We start from the raw sequence: 22,514 nt of genomic DNA on the forward strand, positions 1-22,514 counted from the left end.
GCTAAAACATTCAATATCCTGTGGTGCCCACCTGTCCTGGAAAGCTTCTAGCAAACTGGAGGACACTGCTTTATCATAATCCACGTGGGCTAGCTGACAGACACCCTCCCTAGTGATTTTGCCCATCCTGGATCCATGTGTGGCAGATAACGCCAAGCCCTGGAACAGACCCACAGGAGGTCCTCCAACCTGTCTGGCCAGCCGACCAAATATAAGCAACACTGATTAAAAAGAAAGGCTGTAAGTTCCTTCTCTTACTGTCGTGGTTTGATTTCAGTGTTCCAGTTTTCCCTCTTTTGTACCATTCATTATATTAAACAACACAACCAAGTTCTCTTTCACTCACTCCTTTTAAGGTTTAAATGTTCAAATTTCTCCAGTATTTGCTCATAATTCAGTCTTCTTATGTGGAGGATTAGACTTGTGCATCTTCTCTGTAGCTCACTACCACTGCACCCCCCTAGGGCTTGTGTCTCAGTGACTAAACCTAGACATAATATTCAAGATATACCATACTTGTACTCCACTGTACTGAGTATTAATCAATGGAATGAAAGTTAAATGGGTTTTATAAGAGGCAGGCGATCCACTCTGTCAGATTACCATCCATGAAGTAAAGACAAAAATTTACCACAGTGAGTTAGTTATACTCTGCAGACAAAATAAAACAATTTAGTAATTTCACCACCCCACTGCAAGGACTGTGACAATTTACAAAATGCTGGCACCTGCCGATTCTCAGATTCATCCCTGGAGGTCGTGTTGAATGTCGTGAGGACAAGAAGAGAAGTCCTTTTCCCTGAGGACAGCCTGCCTTACCAAGTAGCAGAGGCAGTGAGCAGCAGGCATGTGATGCCCGGGACCTGATCCAGTGTTGCAAAATGTTTAATGACCTCATTTAGTCCATCAAGGTGAGTGTCCTACAACTCTCAGCTGGCATCATCACTCTCTTACCTTCCTAGCATTCTCCTGTACGGTACTCCTCTGACCAACACACCTTGCTGTCATGCACATTCATTTCTCTTTAGCATCCTCCTCAAATCTCCATCTTAACAGACAACGTTCAAATTCACCCTCATCCTATTGCCCTCTCGCACCCATTCCACACAATCACCCCGCTCAAATGTTCACCCTCCATCCTCAGCAATCAGTTCACTCCTTACCCTCAAAACTCTGCCTTTTCTCATTGCAGGAATAGAGAGCCCACAATTCCAGGGAGTGGCAGAGAACTCGGGGTGGCCATGATGGAGAAGGAAGCCCTGGAGATCAGAAGGCTGGCATTAGTACTGGCCATTGGAGATGCAGAGATGTGGGTGGCCCAGAGACCTGGTGACAACAGTAGATGAAGCACTGTCACATGGCACTGTCACTCATGTTGAATTGATGGCACCAATACATGAAATGTCATGACCTGCACTGTACTAACTTGGAAACCCTAGTTCACCTATTTTCAACACTAACTCATGTCTTTCATCTCCCTCAGGTGCACTGCGTGTCCTGAGGGAGGAGATGAGGGAGGAGCCTGAGGAGTCCTCAGAGGAGGATCAGCACTCTGAGGATGCACTGTCACATGACTGTGCACCCTCCACCAGTGCAGATACACACACTTCGATGGGTCCATTCTCATAGTTAGACAGGGTGGCACATGGTGAGGAGCACATAACATTTGAGCAGGGGCAAGTGCTGGAGACAGGGACAGCAGGGGGGAGTCCATGTCGCAGGGTGTAGGATAATCCAAGCTCTGCTTAGCTGGACATAGATGCTGAGCCTTGGGGGTAATCAATGAAAATGGGTCATTGTGAAACAGCAACAGGACGCATATGTGTTTCTGGCAGCATTTCCAGAGGCAGTGCACACTCTTGCATGGAAATGGCGGGGTCCATCTCTTGCATGAGGGTCATGATGTCTCAGGCATTTGCGCTGATGATCACCTCCATTGAAAGAGTAGCCAACCTCAAGGCGAATAAGATGCAGCAGGCCACCGAGTGCATGCTGGCCCACACCAATGGCCTGCACACTCTGGCTGCCAGTTTACAGAGGATCGAGCAAATTATCGCCTTGTTCGCTAAACGCCACACTAACATGCAGCCAAGTGCTCTCCTTCTCTTGGTTTGCAGGAAACCACTGGTGCCCTGAGAGGATGGATGGAGAAAGATCTCATGGCAGTAGGGGCTCTTCTCAAAGGTGCCCCCACTTCTCGGTCCTTGCCCTCCCCCATCAGACAGAGCCACACAAGCTACCTCCTGCCCCGATGACTGAGTCAGCCGCTGCACAGGTGCAGATGAGGAATCTTTGGTGGGGCCTTCATGGGCTCCAAAACCCAGAGGATGTCCACCACTGGCATCTCATGTGTCAGAGCAGGGTAACAAGCAGCCTGTCTGCTGAAGCCACAGGGGTAGCACCATGTAGAATAGAAAGCATAAGGAAGACATGTTAGTTGCACAAATTGATTCACTTAGGTGCTTATTACATGTTACCATTTCATTAATGCTCTTTATTTGAATGAAAGAATGAGTTTATGTGAACCTGTCATTGTCAAGGCCTCGACTCTGTTGCATCCCCCATTGACCCTGGTCAGTTTCATTCCAATGATCAGCCTTGATGAGTAGGAAAGGGCGTGACTGTAATGGTTGGCTGGGTGACTGTAGGAAGGAGGTTTGTTGCAGGCAGCAGCAAGTTGCACAGGGGTCTTGATGTAAAGCTTAAAATGCTGCAAGCATATTTTTCAAGTAAAGTGTGCCTGAATGAGTCTGTGGCAGGCTACTCTGGCAGCCAGGTCTGCGACCGCAGGCACCAATGGCACATTAGGCTCCTCCTTCTCTGAGGATGCCGGGCATTCTCCACCTTCCTCTTGTGCCAGCTCCATTCCTCTCTGCAGTCTCATGTTGTGAAGGGCACAGGAATCATGGAGACGGATGCTGGGGCATATTGAAGGGAGCATCCAGATCTGTCAAGGCAATGCAATCTCATCTTGAGCAAGCCAACGGCTTCCTCTATTGTTGCCCTGTTAGTGACATGGCTCCTGTTGTACCTCTCCTGTGCCTCTGTGGTAAGTTCCTCCCTGGGTCAGCAGTCAGGTCTTCAGTAGGTATCCCTTGTCTCCCAGCAGCCAACCACCGAGGCTTGGTGGGGAGAAGACCTGTGGTACATGACACCGTCGAAGGACTAAAGAATCATGTCAGCTCACTGGATATCTGTCACAGACTTGGTATGATGTTCTTGCAGTCGTCACAGACCGGGTTGCTCATAAAGGGAATGGAAGCTCTTCCGATTAACAAACGTGCCTGGCTGATCTGATGGTGCCTCGATTACCAGATGATTGCAATCAATCACCTCCTGGACCCGTGGAAATCGTGTGAGTGAAATACAATCGACAGCCTTTTGGGTTTGACTGGTCTTATGCACATTAAAGTGAATACAGTTTGCGGCTTTGGCAAACACGACAACCTGGGTGATGCAGTTGTGGGCAGCAGATGGTAAAATCCTGCAGATGTCACCAGCAGATCCCTGGAAGGGGCCGGATGTGAAGAAATTAAGGGCTGTGGTGACCTTGACAGCCACAGGCAATGCGTGGCTATCTGCTCCTCGTGGGCGGAGATCTTCTTCCGAAAGGCTGCAGATGTCTGTGACTACCTGCCACGAGAGCCTGAGCCTCCTGCGGAACTGCTGTTCGGACAAGTCCAGGAAGCTGATCCTTGGCTTATAGGCCCTGAGCTGGGGGTATCACCTCCTTCAAGGTGCAGTTCTGTGTCCATCCCCTCTGTCTCATGGAGCTACATGTGGCTGTGGAGAAGGCAGCTCCTGTTGTTGCTGGAGTTGCTGCTCCTGTCGCTGTGGCTGCTGGGCTGGAGCAAACTGCAGTTCCTCAGAGGTCCAAGCTCCTGCAGAATGTTGCAGTTAAATCTCACAGGCAAGAAGTTGAGATGCAACTCAGTGGATTCCAAGGTACTTGAAAGTTACTGGACAAAGTTGTTGTTCCCAAAGAAATCAGTGAATTAAGGTTGAAAGAACTGCTGCTGTCAGCACTGGCCTTTCACAGTAGCTAACCACAGGCTTGTCAATTTCAGCCTTTATACTTGTTGCTAGCAGGTCAGTTTCAGTCACCAATGACTTCCTGCTGTGTACTTGCCTCCTCCAACCTGGCAGGAACTTTCAAACAGCGTGGAGCCCGTGGACTGGCTGGGAAAGTCAGAATGCAGGGTTCAAGAAGCTCTCAATTGTCTTTTAAATTTTCTTAATTGATTTCCTACCAGATCCAACGGAGTTGCCGACTGGCCCCAGGGAAAGCCAGAAGAGGGTGGGATGACCCCAGGATCCTGACCCAAAGTCACTTTTAGGGGAGTTAACTCCCCACGCAATTGTAAACCCACCACCCCTTGCCTGGGAAAATTCCCACTTATATCTCTTTCCTCCTTTAAGTCGCTCCTTAAAACATATTTTTTCTAACAAGCTTTTGACCATCGGCCCTAATATCGCCTTATGTGGCTCGGTATCAAATTTTGCTACATAACGCTCCTGTGAAACACCTTGGGATGGTTTATTATGTTAAAGGTGCTATATGAATACAAACTTGTTGTTGTGCAACTCAGTATCTAACAAACATTGGTATTGTCCCTCTGAAGAGACATTCCAGCTCATAATAATTAAGATGATTCGACACATTTGCTAATTTAAAACATGAGGGTTGTGAATACTTTGTTGTGGTGTCTTTTGGGTGTCCCTTTTCCAGAATACCCTCTACAGACATAGCCTACATATCCTGTCTCAGGTAAACAGTGGAAGACGTTGATGCACTTATTGATCAAAGAAACTGTTGCAAGCTCAGATTTCTGCCCAGAGCTGGATTTAGGTTTTCGAGAACCAGACACAAATGGGACTGTCCACTGAGCACAGTGTTCATTCGTACAGCTATACAGTAGCATTGCGGCATCCAAGTTTAAACAAACACTGAAGAGATGTATGGCTGAAGTTGTAAACCACAATATTTTCAGAAGGGAAAACAAAAATTGATTAATATTGCAAAATGGGTGGAGACTGAGTGCCTTCAGCTGAAACCACTGTCAAGACTTTTCCTTTAACATTAATGAAAGTGTTTTTTGTAATGCATAAACTGTTACAAACTCTAAAACAACTATTTTTCTCACACAGAAGAAGGATCGTCTGACTGAGATACTGAGGCTCAGCTGGCAACTGTGGAATTGCAAACCAAGGCAGAAGACACTGAAAATGAACAGCAGGTCCATCAACAGTTGAAAGACAACACGTAAGCTAATGAATTTGGATTGACACTCAGTTCTGATGAAGGATGTCTACCAGAAATGTTAATTTTTTTTGGTCATTATAAATCCATATCTGTTGCATTTTCCAGGATTTTACTTTTTTATTTCAGTTTTTCCAATATTTGCAATTCCTTTTGTTTTTCACTTTCCTGTCCTTTGGAATTGTTGTGTGGCATGATTCAGGAAAGTAAAGGTGGAAATATGTAGTCAAGTAGTCATTTACAGCACAGAAGGCGGCATTCAGCTCATCGAGTCCATGCCGGCAATTGAGTGAAGAGCTAACTCACCTACTGGTCTCCTCCATATTGAAAAACACATGGCATCTACTTAGCCTCTTCCCTTCCCCATTAAATCTGGTCAATATCAGCAACCTGCCAATATGAAGAATTATGGATGTACCACCCTCTCTGCCATAAACACACAAAACCACAGCTGTGTCTTTTCCAGATAACTATCAACCAGCACTTATTGGTTTTCATTCTCAGTATTTAGCCTGTGCATGAAGTGCACAATTTAAAGTCAATGGATTGCTGACAGGATGATAATACCAATCACTGCTCTTGCACTTCCCTTTAGACGGAAATAAGTTTTACAGTTAATAAAAATCTACAATCTCCTAAACGTCCTGCCTATGTTTTATTTATGACCAGCTGAAACTTGCAATTGATGTGTGGACCAGTCTGAACTCCACAGACTGCAGCTGCATCAAAATTGTTGATGACTTTCCTTCAACTAATGGCAGTACAACATAAGGTCAGGGTTCCAATGTATCCCAGGAGGTGCTGCCCGTTAACCTGAAGCAGGTTAATATTGTTTATTTTTCAGTTCAATTGTAGACTGTGGTATGTTGAGCATTTGATCAAAGAATTTATATAACTGTTTCTTTCTAAACATGCTGCCTTTTTCCTGTTGACAATGTACTTAGGTTCAGGCAACCATGACGCAATGCCCTGACAATGTTGTCTTTCCAAAGAGCAACAATACTAAAATCTATATGCAAAGAAAGACTCACTGTGGTTAGATTACTACAAAGTTTATGATGATTATAGTTGTATTGGCAACAATATTCAGATAGGTTACAAATGTAGAACAATCATAACCAGGTTTTGGAAGTAATATTTTCTCCTTTAGGACCTCCCAGCACTCACTGAGTAATGATGTAGAGATGAGATAGCAGGAAAAATTCATTGTGCCCCAGACTGAGGTGTTGTGCAATTAGTTTAAAGCCCTATCCACAGCCCTGGTAATACAATTCACCAGAACACTGATCCCAGCCTGGTTTAAGTGAAGCCCATTCCAAAGGACCCTCTTTCCCAGTTGGTTCTAGCGCCCCATGAATTGAAACCCCGTCTTCCCACATGACTCTCCAAGCCACATGTTTAATTCTCTAATCTGCTTGACCCTATGACAATTGGCACATGGCTCAGATAACAATCCAGAGATTATTACCTTTGGGATTCTGCGATTTAATTTGGACCCTAACTCTTCAAACTTTCTCAGCAGAACATCATTCCTAGTATTACCTATGTCATTGGTTCCTACGCGAATCACAACGACTGCATCCTCACCCTCCCACTCCAAGTTCATCTCCAGCCACGAGGAAATATCTTTAACTCTGGCAGTAGGCAGGCAACACAACCTTCGGAACTGTCAGTCATGATTACAAAGAACAATATCTATCCCCCCAACTATACTGTCCAATATCACTACCACCTTCCTTTTTGCTCCCCCCATTTGAATGGCTTCCTGCATCATGGTGCAATAGTCAGTTTGCCCATCCACCTTGCAATCTTTGTTTTCATCCACACAGCTAGCAAGTATCTTGTACCTGTTGGTGAAAGTCAAGGGCCATAGATTCTCCATCACTACATCTTGGAGCCCCATACCTGCCTGACGCACAGTCACACGCTCCTGTCCCTGACCACTGACCAACTCTAAAGTATGACTGCCTCCTCGAACAAAGTATCCAGGTAACTCTCTCCTTCCCTGCATAAATAAAATGGAAACAAAGAACTGCTGAATTGAACAAACTTGCAAAACAAGTGAAACACAAAATAGCAGCGAATGAAAGAGCTACAAGTTATAATAATAGTCTGTCCCTCATACTTGCCAAAACAGAAGGGAACGTTAAGTTCTTGGTGACTATGCAGGCGAATAGAGAGAGACTCATGAGCACCAGGGGCGGCTGTGCAATGAGCCCAGCTACTGAGGAGTTAAAGTGGGGGAGAGAGCCTCCAGCAATATCACCAACAACAAAAGCAACATCTGCAAAACAGCTATAGTTGATGTCACAACCAGGAAAGGAGCCAAATAAATGGTGAGTAGCTATAAGTGTCTCCAATTAATATTCTAGAAACTGAAGGCATGGCAGGACACCTTAGCCCCGTGGAATGCACATCCTGTGCCTTGTGGGAAATCCTGGATGTTTCTCATGGCCTGAATGACCAAGTGTCACCAGGAAGAGCAGCTCGGGGTCTGGGATTCGTAGCTTGTGCAGTGGCTGGAGTCACTAGGGTGCATCCGCAAGGTTAAGAGTTTCACGGATTACATGTTTCTGGATGTGGTCACCCTGCAGCTTAAGAGAGTGCAGGCAGAGAGGGGATGTTTGACTGCCAGACAGTAAGCAGGACCAGGCAGGTAGTGCAGGAGTCCCCCAAGTACATGTCATGCTCCAACCAGTATTCTGATTACTGGTGAGAGCGATGGTTCCTCGGGGGAGTGCAGGCAGAGCCAGGTCCGCAGCACCATGGGTGGCTCAGCTGCACAAGAGGTGAGGAACAGCAATAGTGATAGCAGATTCAATAATGAGGGGATCACAGGCATTTCTGTCGCTGCAGACGTGACTCCAGGATGTTACATTGCCTCCCTGGTGCCAGGGTCAAAGATGTCACTAAGCAACTACAGGACTTTCTGAGATGGGAGGGTGAACAGCCAGAGGTCATGGTCCATATTGGCGCCAATAACATGGACAAAAAGAGAGATGAGGTCCGGCAGGCAGTTTAAAGAGCTAGGAGAGGAAATGAAAAGCAGGACCTCAAAGGTAGATTACTCCCAATGCCATGTGCTAGTGAATACAGAAATAGGAAGATAGAGTTGGAGATACATGGCTGGAGTGATGGTTCAAGTGGAAGGACTGCAGACTCCGGAGGCATTGTGACCACTTCAGCGAGAGGTGGGACCCATACAAGCCAGACGGGATGCATCTTAACAGGGCTGGGACAAATATCCTCACAGGAGGTTCTGCTAATGCTGTTGGAATGGGTTTAAATGAGTTTGGCAGATGGATGGGAATCTGAGAGTAGTTTCAGAAGGGAGAAAAAAAAATTTGGAAATGGAAGGCAGAAAATTAGTAGATCTGTTTGGAAGGCAAAGGAAACAAAGGCTAGAAAATAGTGCTGAATGGTATATAATTCAATGCAAGAAGTCTAGGGAATAAGGCAGATGAACTGAGAGCACAGATTGATATATGAAATAGCTAATATTATAGCTATTACTGAGACATGGCTGAAAGGGCAGGATTGGCAGCTCAACATTCCTGGTTACAGGGTTTTCAGATGAGATAGAGAGGGGGAATTAAAAAAGGAGGGGGTCACAATATTGCTGAAAGAAATAATTATAGCTGTGAGGAGTGACGATATGACAGAAGGATCATCAAGTGAGGCCATATGGATTGAACTGAAGAACAAAAAAGGGGCAATCACACTACTGGGAGTGTACTATAGATCCCCAAAGAGTCAGAGGAAGATAGAAGAGCAAATATGTCAGTAAAACAATGAGAAGTGCAAAAACAATAGGGCAGTAATAATGGGGGATTTCAACTACCCTAATACTAACAAGGATAGAATTAGTGTGAAAGGCACGGAGGGAGCATTCAAGAGAACTTTTTTAGCCAGTATGAAGCAAGTCCAAGAAAAGGGGTGGTTCTGAACTTAGTGTTAGGAAATGAAGCTGGGCAGGTGGAAGGATATCAGTTGGGAAGCACTTTGGTGGAAGTGATCATAATTCAGTTAGATTTGGGGTAGTTATGGAAAAGGACCAAGACAGACCAGGGATAAAAGTTGTCAATTGGGGAAAAGTTAATTTTACTGAGCTGAGATGTGATTTAGCTAAAGTGGATTGGAAACAGCTACTTAAAGGTAAATCAGTGGCAGATCAGTTGGAGGCATTCAAGGAAGAGATAGTGAGTTTTCAACAACAACAGCTTACATTTATATAGTGCCTTTAATGTAATAAAACATCCCAAGGTGTTTTACAGGAACATTAGAAAACAAAGTATGACACTGAGCCAAAAAAGGAGATATTAGGTCAGATGACCAAAAGCTTGGTGAAAAAGGTAGGTTTTAAGAAGTGTCTTAAACCAGGAAAGTGAGGGAGAGAGGTGGAGAGATTTAGGGAGGGTATTCTGGAGCTTGGGCCTAGGCAACTGAAGGCGCAGCTACAAATGATGGAACAATTGCAATCCGGGATGCACAAAAGGCAGAATTAGAGGAATGCAGATATTTTGGAGGGTCGTGGGGCTGGAGGAGATTACAGAGGTAAGGAGGGGTGAGGCCATGGAGGGATCTGAAAACAAAGATGAGAATTTTAAAATCAAGACATTGCTTGACCAGGAGCCAATGTAGGTCAACAAGCAAAAGGGTGATAGGGGAATGGGACTTACTGCGTTAACAAACACAGAGTAAGTATGTTCCTTAAATAAAAAGGCTGGAACTTAAAATACAGAGCACCCTGGATGTCAAGGGTCTTAAAGGAGAGGATAAAAAAAAAGGAATGCTTATGACAGATAGGCTGGGGGCTTAATACTGCAGAAAACTAGAGGAGTATAAAAAGTGTAGGAGAGAAATTTAAAAAGGAAATTACAAAAGCAAAGAGAGGCCATGAAAAAATATTGGCAAGTAAAATCAAGGAAAACCCAAAGATTTTTTACAAATACATAAAGAGCAAGAGAATAACTGAAGAGTAGAACTTATTATGAACCATAAGGGTAATCTGTGTGTGGAGGCAGAGGGCGTGGGTATGGTTCTTAATGAATACTTGGCACCTGTTTTCACAAAGTAGACAGACGATGCAGACCTTGCAATCAGGGAGGAGGAGTGTGAAATAGTAGATTAAATTAACAAAGTGAGAGAGGCAGTATTAAAGGATTTAACATCTTTGAAATGTATCCTAGGCTTTTAAGGGAAGCAACAGAAGAAACAACGGAGGCTCTGACCATCATTTTCCAAACCTCTCTGGCTACAGGCATGATGCTAGAGGATGGGAGGTTAGCTAACCTTGTACCATTCTTTAAAAAGGGAGAAAGGGATAGACCGAGTATTACAGCCTAACCTCGGCCGTGGGAAAATTTTTGGAAAAAATTCTGAGCGACAGGAAAGTCTTTATTTAGAAAGACATAGATTCATCAAAGACAGTCAGCACGGATTTGTTAAGGAAAGGTCATGTCTGACTAACATGATTGAATTTTTGAGGAGGTAACAAGAAGGGTCGATGAGCGTAGTGCAATTGATGCAGCCTATATGGAATTTAGCAAGGCTTTTGATAAGGTCCCACATGGCAGACTGGTCACAAAAGTAATAGCCCACGGGATCCAAGGCAAGTTGGGTCCAAAATTGGTTTACGGGCAGGAATCAAAGGTGTTCCATGACTGGAAGGCTGTTTCCAGTGGGGTTCCGTAGGACTCAGTAGTAGGTCCCTTGCTTTTTGTGGTTTATATCAACGATTTGGATTTGAATGTAAGGGTTATGATTCAGAAGTTTGCAGATGTTACAAAAATTTGCTGTGTGGTTGATAATGAAGAAACAACCTTTAAATTGCAGCAAGATATCAATGGACTAGTCAGGTGGGCGGAACAGTGGCAAATGGAGTTCAATCTGGACAAGTGTGAGGTAATACATTTGGGGAAGGCTAATAAGGCAAGGGAATACACAATAAACAGTAGGATACTGAGAAGTGTAGAGGAACAGAGGGACCTTGGAGTGCTTGTCCACAAATCCCTGAAGGTGGCTGGACAGGTAGATATGGTGGTCGACAATGCATATGGGACACTTGCCTTTGTTAGCCGAGACATAGAAAATAAAAGCAGGGAGATTATGCTGGAATTGTATGAGAGACTGGCTAGTTCTGATCACCGTACTTTAGGAAAGGTGCGTTTGCATTGGAGAATGTACAGAGGAGATTTACGAGGATGTTGCCTGGACTGGAGAATTTTTGTTATGAAGAAAGACTGGATAGACTTAGGGTTGTTTTCTTTGGTACACAGAAGGCTGAGGGGAGGCCTAATTGAAGTGGATAAAATTATGAGGGGTCTAGACAGAGTGCATGGAAATACCCTATTCCCATAGGTTGAGGGGTCCATAACCAGAGAGCATAGATTTAGGGTAAGAGGTAGGAAGTTTAGAGCGGATTCAAGGGGAAATTCTTTCACCCAGAGGGTGGCTGGGATCTGGAACTCACTGCCTGAAAAGGTGGTAGAGGCAGAAACCCTCAAAACAGTTAAAAAGTACATCTAGCTCAGTGTCACAGTTAACTACAAACCATTTGTACCACAAGTCAATTCAAGAATTACTGAAAGGTCAATTTAATAAGTCTCAATTTTATTTTTACTTTAAGACTGAGAAATTCATTTAATTTTGGATTAGCTTATTTGAAACTACACCACAAAAGTGGCAAATAATAGCCAAAGCAATTACAATGTTGTTAGTGGGAGCTTACGTCAATTCATTTAAAATGTTTCTATGGATTAATAAATTATGACAAGCTGCAACAGTAACATTCATCTGCACACATGCTTGAGAGCTGTTGATTATATTAAAACAATGTTAGGATGCCATTCCCTGTTGCTTTATTGAAATGTTATCATTTCTGAATTCAAACAGGTTGCATATCAAAAACAGCAGTAAAATAAAGCGAAACTACTATGCAATATTACCAGGTATTTCCCTCATGTCTGCACTACACTATTCCCAGACAAATGGAGTTTTATTTGTTCCTTTCCTGCCTGTGTTGCTATCCCTATAGCAATTGGTTTCTTCAGGGGTTAAAGTTACACTGGCTTTTCTCCTAATTCTGAACTAAAGACACACTTTTGCCTTAATTATTCACATTTTCTTGACTTTTCCTTGCACGAGGTTTCCCTGACCATTGCACCACTTGAGTTATTTACGTATCTTTATATTTTCCAATGTCGTTTCATTGCCTGCCTGAGATAATCTTTTAAATCATTTAACGGGTTGCTGTTTCTTCACTTAACAGTTTGGAGATCATTGAATCCATTAACTTCCTTTCGGTGACTGCAGTATCAATTTTCTCTCTTCTCCACTGTGCCCCTCCAACCCATCACTTACCTTTTCTTTTCCACCCTACAAAAGAACTTTTATCTCATTCAATGTTCAGTTCTGATAAAGGGTCTACACACCTGCCCAAACCTGCCCTATCATTCTACAGAAACTGACTGACATGCCATCTATCTCCAGTTTTTTGTTTCTTGTTTCAGATTTCCAATGTTTAGCTTTGTATTTGCACCAGGAAAGTGAGCAAGGTTTCTGAAAAGAATCAACCTATATAACAATATTTCTAAAAAGCCTTTGAAATTTTTATAAATACTGTTTTGATAAACTAAGAACACGCGCACTCCAGGGACCTGGGTTCGATTCTGGGTACTGCCTGTGCGGAGTTTGCAAGTTCTCCCTGTGACCGCGTGGGTTTTCGACAGGTGCTCCGGTTTCCTCCCACAGCCAAAGTCTTGCAGGTGATAGGTAAATTGGCCGTTGTAAATTGCACCCGGTGTAGGTAGGTGGTAGGGAATATGGGATTACTGTAGGGTTAGTATAAATGGGTGGTTGTTGGTCGGCACAGACTCGGTGGGCCGAAGGGCCAGTTTCAGTGCTGTATCTCTAAATAAATAAATATATTTTGATATATCAGGTTTACTTTAAGTATCTGAATGTGACAAAGTAGGAGTTAAAATGAAAATACACTTACAATCTACCAGTGAGAGTCTGCACCTTTATTGAAAAACGAGGAAGATAACATCAATATGCAATGGCAGAGGGTCATGGTTTTGGAGCTCCAATTATGCAGTTCCCTGTGCTTGCTGACCTACACTGGCATTACATCAAACAATGCCTCAATTTTAAAATTCTCATCCTTGTTTTCAAATCCCTCTATGGCTTCACCCCTCCCTATCGCTGGAACTTCCTCCAGCCCTGAAACCCTCAGATCTCTGCACTCTTCCAATTCTGGTTTCTTGCACATTCTCAATTTTAAACATTCCAACAATGGTAGCCGTACCTTCAGCTACCTAGGCCTAAGCTCTGGAAATCCCTAACTAAACCTCTCTACCTCTCCTCCTTTAAGACACTCCTTAAAACCTACCTCTTTTACCAAGTTACTTGTTCTAATATCTGCTTATGTGGCTCATGTCAAATTTTGTTTCATAATGCTCCTATGAAGCGCCTTGGGATATTTTACTATTTTAGAGATGCTATGGGCTGGATTTTCAACCAGGGTGCGAATCGGATATGGGGGTTAGTTTTGGATCCTGATTCCGCATGCCATGCTTTAGGCATGCCCACCACAATCATCAATGCTCCAGCCAATTAAAGGGAAGGGAGTGAGCTCACCATCCAATCAGGGACAGCAGGTGGGCTCCCAACGCTGGAGAGGCCAATGGGAGGCCCTCCGGCACTCAGAGATCAGCAGCCCCACAAGCCAAGGTGGGAGCTGCCGATTTGAACACACAGACAGCGAGGGACAAGTGGAGGTAATTTTATTTTTCAATAAGCCACAGCTGTCTGGCCATGATCCTGGAGGGGCAACCCCTCCAGGGGACTGCCCGGAACAAGGCATTAACAGGCCTCTTAATTAACAATATTTGGCCTTAATTGGTTGTCCGCCACCCTCATTCAAAATGCCCCAGGGGTTGGGCCTATATAAGAGCAAGTTGTTGTTGCTGTTTTTGTTATTGTAGTTGTTATTGACCTCCCTTGTTCAGTTATGCTATGCTGGCAATACCAGGCAGAGGACAAATGGCTCCCTATGGGATAAGGGGAACTGGAGAGAGCATACTGATTTCTGATCTCCCTGTTTGCAACTAAGAGCAGAATTGCCCGTGACTTAAATGCAGTTGACTGTTTGCCCTCTTGGACACAGAAATGTGTGGTTCAGGGAGCTCTTGCATGGTGAGAAGCAGGAGCATATCAGATCTTATAAATTGCACACACAGTGTAACAGTGTAACCAGAAAAAAGATACCAAATATAGCAAGTCCAGCCCATTATATACTGGTTTGAGAAAGCCCAACCGACTGTATTGAAATCCAGCAAAAAAGGAAATATTTATCCCATCAGTCTGGATTCAAACAGATCTAACACCATGCAGCATTGAAAGATATTCTTCAGTCACACAGGAGTAGGAGATATTTGTAACATTAGTTCAGTTCAGCTTTTTGTTAGCAAATATATAAAATCTATGCAAAAAATCCATACACTGTCATACTATAGAATTCATGTCTTTTTTGTTCTAACTATAACAATGTATTTTGTTTTCCCTTCTCCATGGTAATTTAGCCAATAATGATCAGTACCGAAATAGCCAGCTTCCTTTACACAACAGGTAATATCTAATGAGAGGATTCACCAATGATTTTTGGTTAAAATCCAGTTAGCAATTTCATTCTACTTTAAAAACAAATGATAAATGTGCACATAAAAATAAAGGATGCCAGTACTGGGTAATAGAAAGTGTATGCAAGTATAATTCACCACAGTTATTTTCCAAAGAGGTGCATACCAAATATTATATGCTCTGTCAATAGACAATTAAATACAGTTTAATTTACAAAATCAATGCAAAGAAATAGCAATCCAGGGAATGAATGACTAAACTGTGTACTTTCTGTAGAGGATATTTTTAGAGTTTTTACATGAGGTACAGAAAATAAATATAACTGTAGAGCAGTGCAGACATAATGAAGACTACAGCAATGTGAAGATAAAAAGTTTTGATGTTCCCTTCCTAAAACTGATTTAGTTCTGTGTGGTCAAAATTATGAAAATAATAATGGTCTGTTTATGGATTTTTATAATAGTTAGAAAATTCAGGTCTATTTCAGCTTGCTCAATTACAACATTTCTCCAGCTGTCCATCAAAATGGGACAGCAAGAACACCAGTGTGTTTTGCGAAGGAACCAGAGGACTCGGGTTCTCAACCAAGATCCCTAATTGGTGAAGCTATTTAGGGAAGTACAAATTTACGGCTTACATGAGGCAGGGGAGAGGAAGGAACAGAATAAAAAGCAATTCTCAATGCTAATCAAGTAGCCGGACGTTGCCAACCCACCCCCACCACCGCACCCCACCCCCCCCCCACCCACATCCCCAGCCCCCACCCATCCTTCTCAACCACGCACTGCTTCCAAATCTAGTTTTCAATATTTCTTCCACTAACGCCAGCAGCCCTCTGATACCTTGTTTAACTGGGTTTTCTTCCTGTATGAGCTGTCATAATGTCAGCCAGCTAGTCAAACATGGGAGAGCATAACAGCCAGACCTGACCCTGCTCTTACTGAATGACCATGCACATGCACCTTCTACTTGCAGTCACTGGTTAGCAATCGGTAATGATATCCCTGGTTGTTGTAACAGAACGTCACAAAACACTTGAAAAGCAGAAGAAAAATAAACAAAAGGTACTTCTGCAGAAGACATTCAAACAAAGTGCACTGAAACCATGGCATTCTGACGCCACAGACAAAAATGGATCTCAGTTAACAGCCTCTGTCCTGTCAGCCAGATGGGGCCTGCTGCTGGGCTCCAGCTGCTGAACAGCAAACAACTGACAAAGCAATCAGTTAAGATAAGCCAGTGTCTAAATCGACACTAAGCAGAAAATAAGGAGCTGTAAAAGAAACAGGAATGTATTAGCCTAAGGCGAGAAAATTATAAAATAAGCTAACTGAGGCATAACCTGCTATTAAACATTAAACTGTTGTAGTCTTCTCACAAACATCTCAGGCCATCTGTTCATGTACATTTTGGAATGCTACAACAAAAGAATAAAATTGCACCTATATATGCAAACACACCTACATGTGGATACCTACCATACGGAGCGAATTGAAATAACCATCCATTGGCCTATTTTAAACAAAAAATTGTGCAGGAAGCATGTACTCAGTTTATGCAGATACCAGAAGGCCTGCTATCACCAGAGGCACTCTCCTCTTTTGGTGGTGCTCCATTGGTAGCAACCTTGACTCGCTGACAGCAACTATTGTTGGTAGCAGACTGACGATACAAAAGCAGCACTGAAGCAATTTCATCAGGATCAAGAAAAGCATCAATTAACTGAGTAAACATGCACAGAAAACATTCATACGCATATTGGGTAGTTTCAAAATTCCAAACTTAGCTGTTTAAGAGTCTAATCCTCGAAAGGGAGGTCACATGTGACAGCAGTTTAACTGCGCCTAGATCAGATAGAATTTAACTAAAACATAAGTATTTTCTAACAAAAGTATTTTCTTGTTTATGCACGTAGCATTCGAAACAAAACAGATGAACTGATAGCGCAAATAGAAATAAATAAGTACGATTTGACAGCCATTACAGAGACATGGCTGCAGGATGACCTAGGTGGGACTTGAATATTGAAGGCTACATGACATTTAGCAAGGACAGAAAGCTCGGAAAAGGTGCAGGGGTGCCTCTGTTAATTAATGATGATATTAGCACAGTAGAGAGGGATGACCTAAGTTCAGGAAACCAGGATGTAGAAGCAGTTTGGGTCGAGATGAGAAATGATAACAGCAAGAAGTTACATGTGGGAGTGGTGTACAGACCCCCAAACAGTAACCACATGGTAGGATGGGGTATAAAGTAAGAAATAATGGGTGCTTGTCAGAAAGGTACAGCCATAATCATGGGGGATTTTAATCTACATATAGACTCATAACATCAGATGGACAAAGGTATCTTAGATGAGGCGTTCATAGAATGTTTTTGGGATAGTTTCTTAGAACAGCATATTCTGGAGCTAACCAGAGAGCAGGCTATACTAGACCTGGAATTGTGCAATGAGATAGGATTAATTAACGACCTCATAGTGAAGGTGCCCTTCGGCAGCAGTGATCATAATATGATTGAATTTTACATTCAGTTTGAGGGAGAGAAGAGTGGGTCTAAGACTAGTATTTTAAACATAAATAAGGGCAATTATGAGGGCATGAAAGCAAAGCTAGCAAAGGTGAACTGGCAAAGCAGGTTAAGGGATAGGTCAATAGAAATGCAGTGGCAGACATTTAAGGGGATATTTCAGAATACACAGAATAGATACATTCCAATGAGAAAGAAAGATTTCAAGGGGAGGACCCACCATTCGTGGTTAACTAAAACAGTTAAAGATGGTATCAAACTTAAAGAAAAAGCATATAATTGCGCAAAGATGGGTGGCTGGTCAGAAGATTGCACAGAATATAAAAAGCAGCAAAGAACAACTAAAAGATTAATAAGAGGGAAAAATTAGAGTATGAGAGAAAGCTGGTGAGAAATATAAAAACAAAAACAGATGTTAAGAGTTTCTATAATTAAAAAAGCAAAGAGTTAACAAACTGAGCGTTAGTCCTATAGAAAGTGAGTCTGGGAAATTAATAAGTGAAAATAAGGAGATGTAAGATGAATTGAACAGGTATTTTGCATCGGTCTTCACCACAGAGTATACAAGTAACATTCCAGAAATAGCTGTAAAGCAGAAAATGGGAGGGAGGGAGGGACTCAAGAAAATTACAATCACCAGGGAAGTGGTACTAAGCAAATTGTTGGAGCTGCGGGCTGACAGGTCCCCAGGTCCTGATGGACATCATCCTAGGGTGTTAAAAGAAGTGGCTCGTGAGATAGTTGATGCGTTGGTTTTAATTTTCCAAAATTCCCTAGATTCGGGGAAGGTTCCATTAGACTGGAAAATAGCCAATATAACTCCTTTATTCAAAAATGGAGGGAGACAGAAAGCAGGAAACTATAGGCCAGTTAACTTAACATCTGTCAGAGGGAAAATGTTAGAAGCTATCATTAAAGACGTTATAGCAGGGCACTTAAAAAAAATTCAAGGTAATCAGGCAGAGTCAACATGGTTTTGTGAAAGGGAAATCATGTTGAACCAATTTATTGGAGTTTTTTAAAGAAGTAACATGTGCTGTAGATAAAGGAGATGTATTGTACTTAGATTTCCAGAAGGCATTTAATATGATGCCACATCAAATGTTATTGCAGAAAATAAAAGCTCATCGTGTAGGGGGTAACATATTGGCATGGATAGAAGATTGGCTAGCTAACAGGAAACAGAGGGTAGGCATTAATGGGTCAAAATGTAATGAGTAGTGTGCCACAAGGATCAGTGTCGGGGCCTCAACTTTTTACAATTTATATAAATGACTTGGATGAAGGGACTGAAGGTATGGTTGCTAAATTTTCTGATGATACAAAGATGGGTAGGAAAGTAAGTTGTGAAGAGGACATAAGGAGGCTACAAAGTGATATAGATACATTAAGTGAGTGGGCAAAGATCTAGCAAATAGAGTATAATGTGGGAAGATGTGAAATTGTCCATCTAAATGGTGAGAGATTGCAGAGCTCTGAGATTCAGAGGGTCCGGGATATGGGTGTCCTAGTACATGAATTGCAAAAAGTTAGTATGCAGGTACAGCAAGTAATTAGGAAAGCTAATAGAATGTTATCATTCATTGTGACAGGAATCAAATACAAAAGTAGAGAGCTCATGCTTCAGTTATACAGGGTATTGGTGAGATCCCATCTGGAGTACTATGTGCAGTATTGGTCTCCTTATTTAAGGAAGGATGTAAATGCATTGGAAGCAGTTCAGAGAAGGTTTACTAGACTAATACCGGGAATGGGCAGGTTGTCTTATGAGGAAAGGTTGGACAGGCTATGCTTTGTATCTGCTGGAGTTTAGAGGAGTAAGAGGCGACTTGATTGAAACATATAAGATTCTGAGGGGTCTTGACAGGGTGGATGTGGAAAGGATGTTTCCTCTTGTGAGAAATTTTTTCTCTGAGGGTTGTGAATCTTTGGAATTCTCTTCCTCAAAAGGCAGTCTTTAAATATTTTTAAGGCAGAGGTAGATACATTCTTGATAAGCAAGGGGGTGAAATGTTATTGGGGTAGGTGGGAATGTGGAGTTGAGGTCACAATCAGATCAGCCATGATCTTATTGATTGGCGGAGTAGGCTCAAGTGTTCTACTCCTGCTCCTAATTCATATGTTCTGTGTTTGCATGTTTATCTGTGGAATAATAACAGACAGTGACATTACAGAGATGGAGCTCTTAGTATATCAGTTATCACTCAAAACCCTACAATTATAACATTATTATTTGGAAGAGCTACAATTCACCTTCTTCAGACATTTCATGTGTTGCGTGTGAGGCACATGAACAGGGTGAACACTTCTTGGAATAGTGACACCAAGATCTTCTGGAGCTGATGACCTTTAATGAGACTCAAGGGATGCCCATGTTGATGAGAAGCAGACACTTTGTTGTGGGAGATGATTCTGTGGGAAAATAACTTACAAGTAAGCTAGTTCCAGACTTTCTGGGCCATTCAGCAATTTAGGGAAGATGTAACTTTGGTGGTCTTAGAAGAATGCTGCTACTTCTCAAAAAGTGAACCCTCACCCCCCACCACCACATCCCTCTCCTTTTCAGTTGAAATCAAAGAGCAAAATGCTCTTCTGTCAAATCGACTCTCATGTGCCAGTAGTGGCTTTTTCCTGCAACCACCATCAGGAACAATAAGATGTTATTGTCTTTCCCTTTCCTTTTCTCGTCACCAGAAGGAGCTGTTTGTTGTTCCAGTACAGTTCTACAGGTGCTGACACCCAAATCGTTATTCTTCGTATAGATTTCAACAAGGTAATGGATGAGAAGGTAAGTGGCTGGCATAGGATGGAAAAAAGGTTGGCCTGGAAAATGAGTGTGCCCTAGGCCGGAACTCCACCAGATCTCGGGCCTTGGGGCTCATTACTATCACATCAGAAAGGAAGGTAGTGGTGGCTGGGTGGGGAGATTGCAGCAGTGACTGGGTGGTGGGGGTCCAATGGTCAGCCACAACCTGCGTTCTTTTACTATGGGATCAGGTGGAGCACATGGCTCTTGGCTCCACATTCAGGTTAAATATATTTTGAAATCTTACCTTGTTGGTTGCGGCCTAACATGCTGCCCCTTTAACGACCATCTGTTGTGTGCATGTGGGCCTGGTTTTCCTGAGTGCAGCTACCTCAAGGCAAACCTCTCTTGCAGTGGGGTTAGGTCCCTTATTTGCAAGTGCAAAGGGCCTAATAATTGTTTCAAGCGTCGACACCGCACACTGATTTTTTTGGCCTTTACAGCGGGTATTGTATTTCCGGCTCGTATGCGCTTCCTGGCTGACATGTTGGTCACTTAGGAGGGAGTATATCGCATGAAAAATGCAGCTGAATTTCCAAGCCATTAAATCTACAGATTAAGAAAATGTTACTATAAATATGTAGAAAGTTGTTTAGACCTCTTTTAGAATATTGGGAGAAAAATGTGTTCGCATAGTGTCACTTCGCTTGGCGCAATGCAAAGCAGTGAGGCAGGCTCCTACCTGCAAGGCCCACACTGTGTTACTCAAGTATATTAATGAAGAAACCTGCACGATGTTTATCTGCATAGTGCCGCATGAAGCACACAAAGAATTTCTCCCTCATTATGTTCAGCTTTGGGTAGCCTACCTTAGGAAGGATACACTGTCTTGGAGATAGTCCATCAACAATTTAGTACAGTGATCGCTGGGCTTAACGTCCTGATTTATGATGAAAGACTGGATAAACTTCTATTCCACAGAAATAAGAGAGAGAGAGAGAAAAATAGAGAAAGAAGGAAAGAACTTGTATTTATATTGCACCTTTCACATCCTCAGGACATTCCAAAGGGCTTCATAGCCAATTTATTGCTTCTAAAGTGTAATCATTGTTATATTGGAAGAAAGTGCAGAGGTTAAAGGATGACCTGATCAAGGCATTTAAAATATTGAAGGAAGCAGACAGATAGATAGCAAATGGCTGTTTCCGTTTATAAAAGAGTCCAAAATAAGGAAACAAAATCAAATTACAAGCTAAGTTAATTAAAAGGGCTGTGAGAATGTGGAATATACTGCCCCAGAAGGTAGATGCGACTATGTGTGGGACCTTCATAATTTGAAGGATCCAGTCGTAGCGTCAGAGGAAGTTTAAAGACCACAATAAGTGAGCAAGGTAACAGCATTTCCAGATGAATAACAGAGCAGCTAACTGAATCACAGAGAAACACATGGGCTTTCCCTAAACACAAGTCAAGTATTGCATTTTAAAGAAAAAGATCTTGCATTTATATAATGCGTTTCATGATCTTTAAAGACTGATTTACAGTCAATGAAGTATTTCTGAAGTGTAGTCACTGCTATAATGTATGAAATGGGACTGCCAAATTGAACAAGCAAGGTTCCACGAACAGCCCAGAAGGTAGCTATGAGATAATGATCAGATAATGTGAAGGATAAATATTTGCGACCACACTGGGAGAACCTTCTTCAAACAGTGTCATGGGAGATTTTACCACCCACCTGAGAGGGCAGAAGAGGCCTCAGTTTAATGTTTCATCTGAAAGACGCGAGTGAGACCTGCATTACATGGCACCATAAATAAAAACAAGAAATGCTGGAAATACTCAGCAGGTCTCAACCCGGGTTCCGAAGAAGGGTCTCTTGACCCGAAACGTTAACTCTGCTTCTCTCTCCACAGATGCTGCCAGATCTGCTGAGCATTCCCAGCATTTCTTGTTTTTATTTCAGATTTCCAGCATCCGTAGTATTTTGCTTTTATTTACATGGCACTATGTCTCTTGTCCTAGAAGCAAAGTCACGACAACACTTAGGTTAAGTGTCTCAGATCACGAAATGCATTCTCAGCCAATGAAGTCTCATAGCCTAGGTCTTTGCTCCTTGACACCTACCCTTATTACCATGCATGCCACAATTCCTGATCTATACATTACCCCTGCAAAAGAAAACAGCATACAATGCCATTAACACTAGACAACCAGAGGAGGATGTGCCAACATCAGGCATTAGACACCAGGTGAAGAGGAATCAATGGCCATAATTGGCTTCCACTCTAGCCTGGCAGTTGGGGGTGGAGATGTGGAAGTTTCTGTTTTCAATTG

General features: G+C 42.7%; 1 protein-coding gene across 6 annotated transcripts in view; it reads right to left on the bottom strand.

Moving 5' to 3' along the window:
• The window catches only part of prkcea (protein kinase C, epsilon a), a 640,473-nt gene that overhangs the window by 509,734 nt on the left and 108,225 nt on the right, over positions 1-22,514 (bottom strand). The window contains exon 1 of one of the 6 annotated variants that reach the window (XM_068045192.1): positions 19,685-19,743. The exons of the other annotated variants lie outside the window; for them this stretch is intronic. Within the exon in view, the coding sequence (XP_067901293.1) occupies positions 19,685-19,702 (18 nt within the window). The 5' untranslated portion in view covers positions 19,703-19,743. Of the gene's footprint in view, positions 1-19,684; positions 19,744-22,514 lie in introns of those variants that run through there. 6 annotated transcript variants of the gene reach the window in all.

Source organism: Heterodontus francisci, chromosome 13, assembly GCF_036365525.1.
Source record: "Heterodontus francisci isolate sHetFra1 chromosome 13, sHetFra1.hap1, whole genome shotgun sequence".
In the NCBI taxonomy this organism is placed as follows: Eukaryota; Metazoa; Chordata; class Chondrichthyes; order Heterodontiformes; family Heterodontidae; genus Heterodontus; species Heterodontus francisci.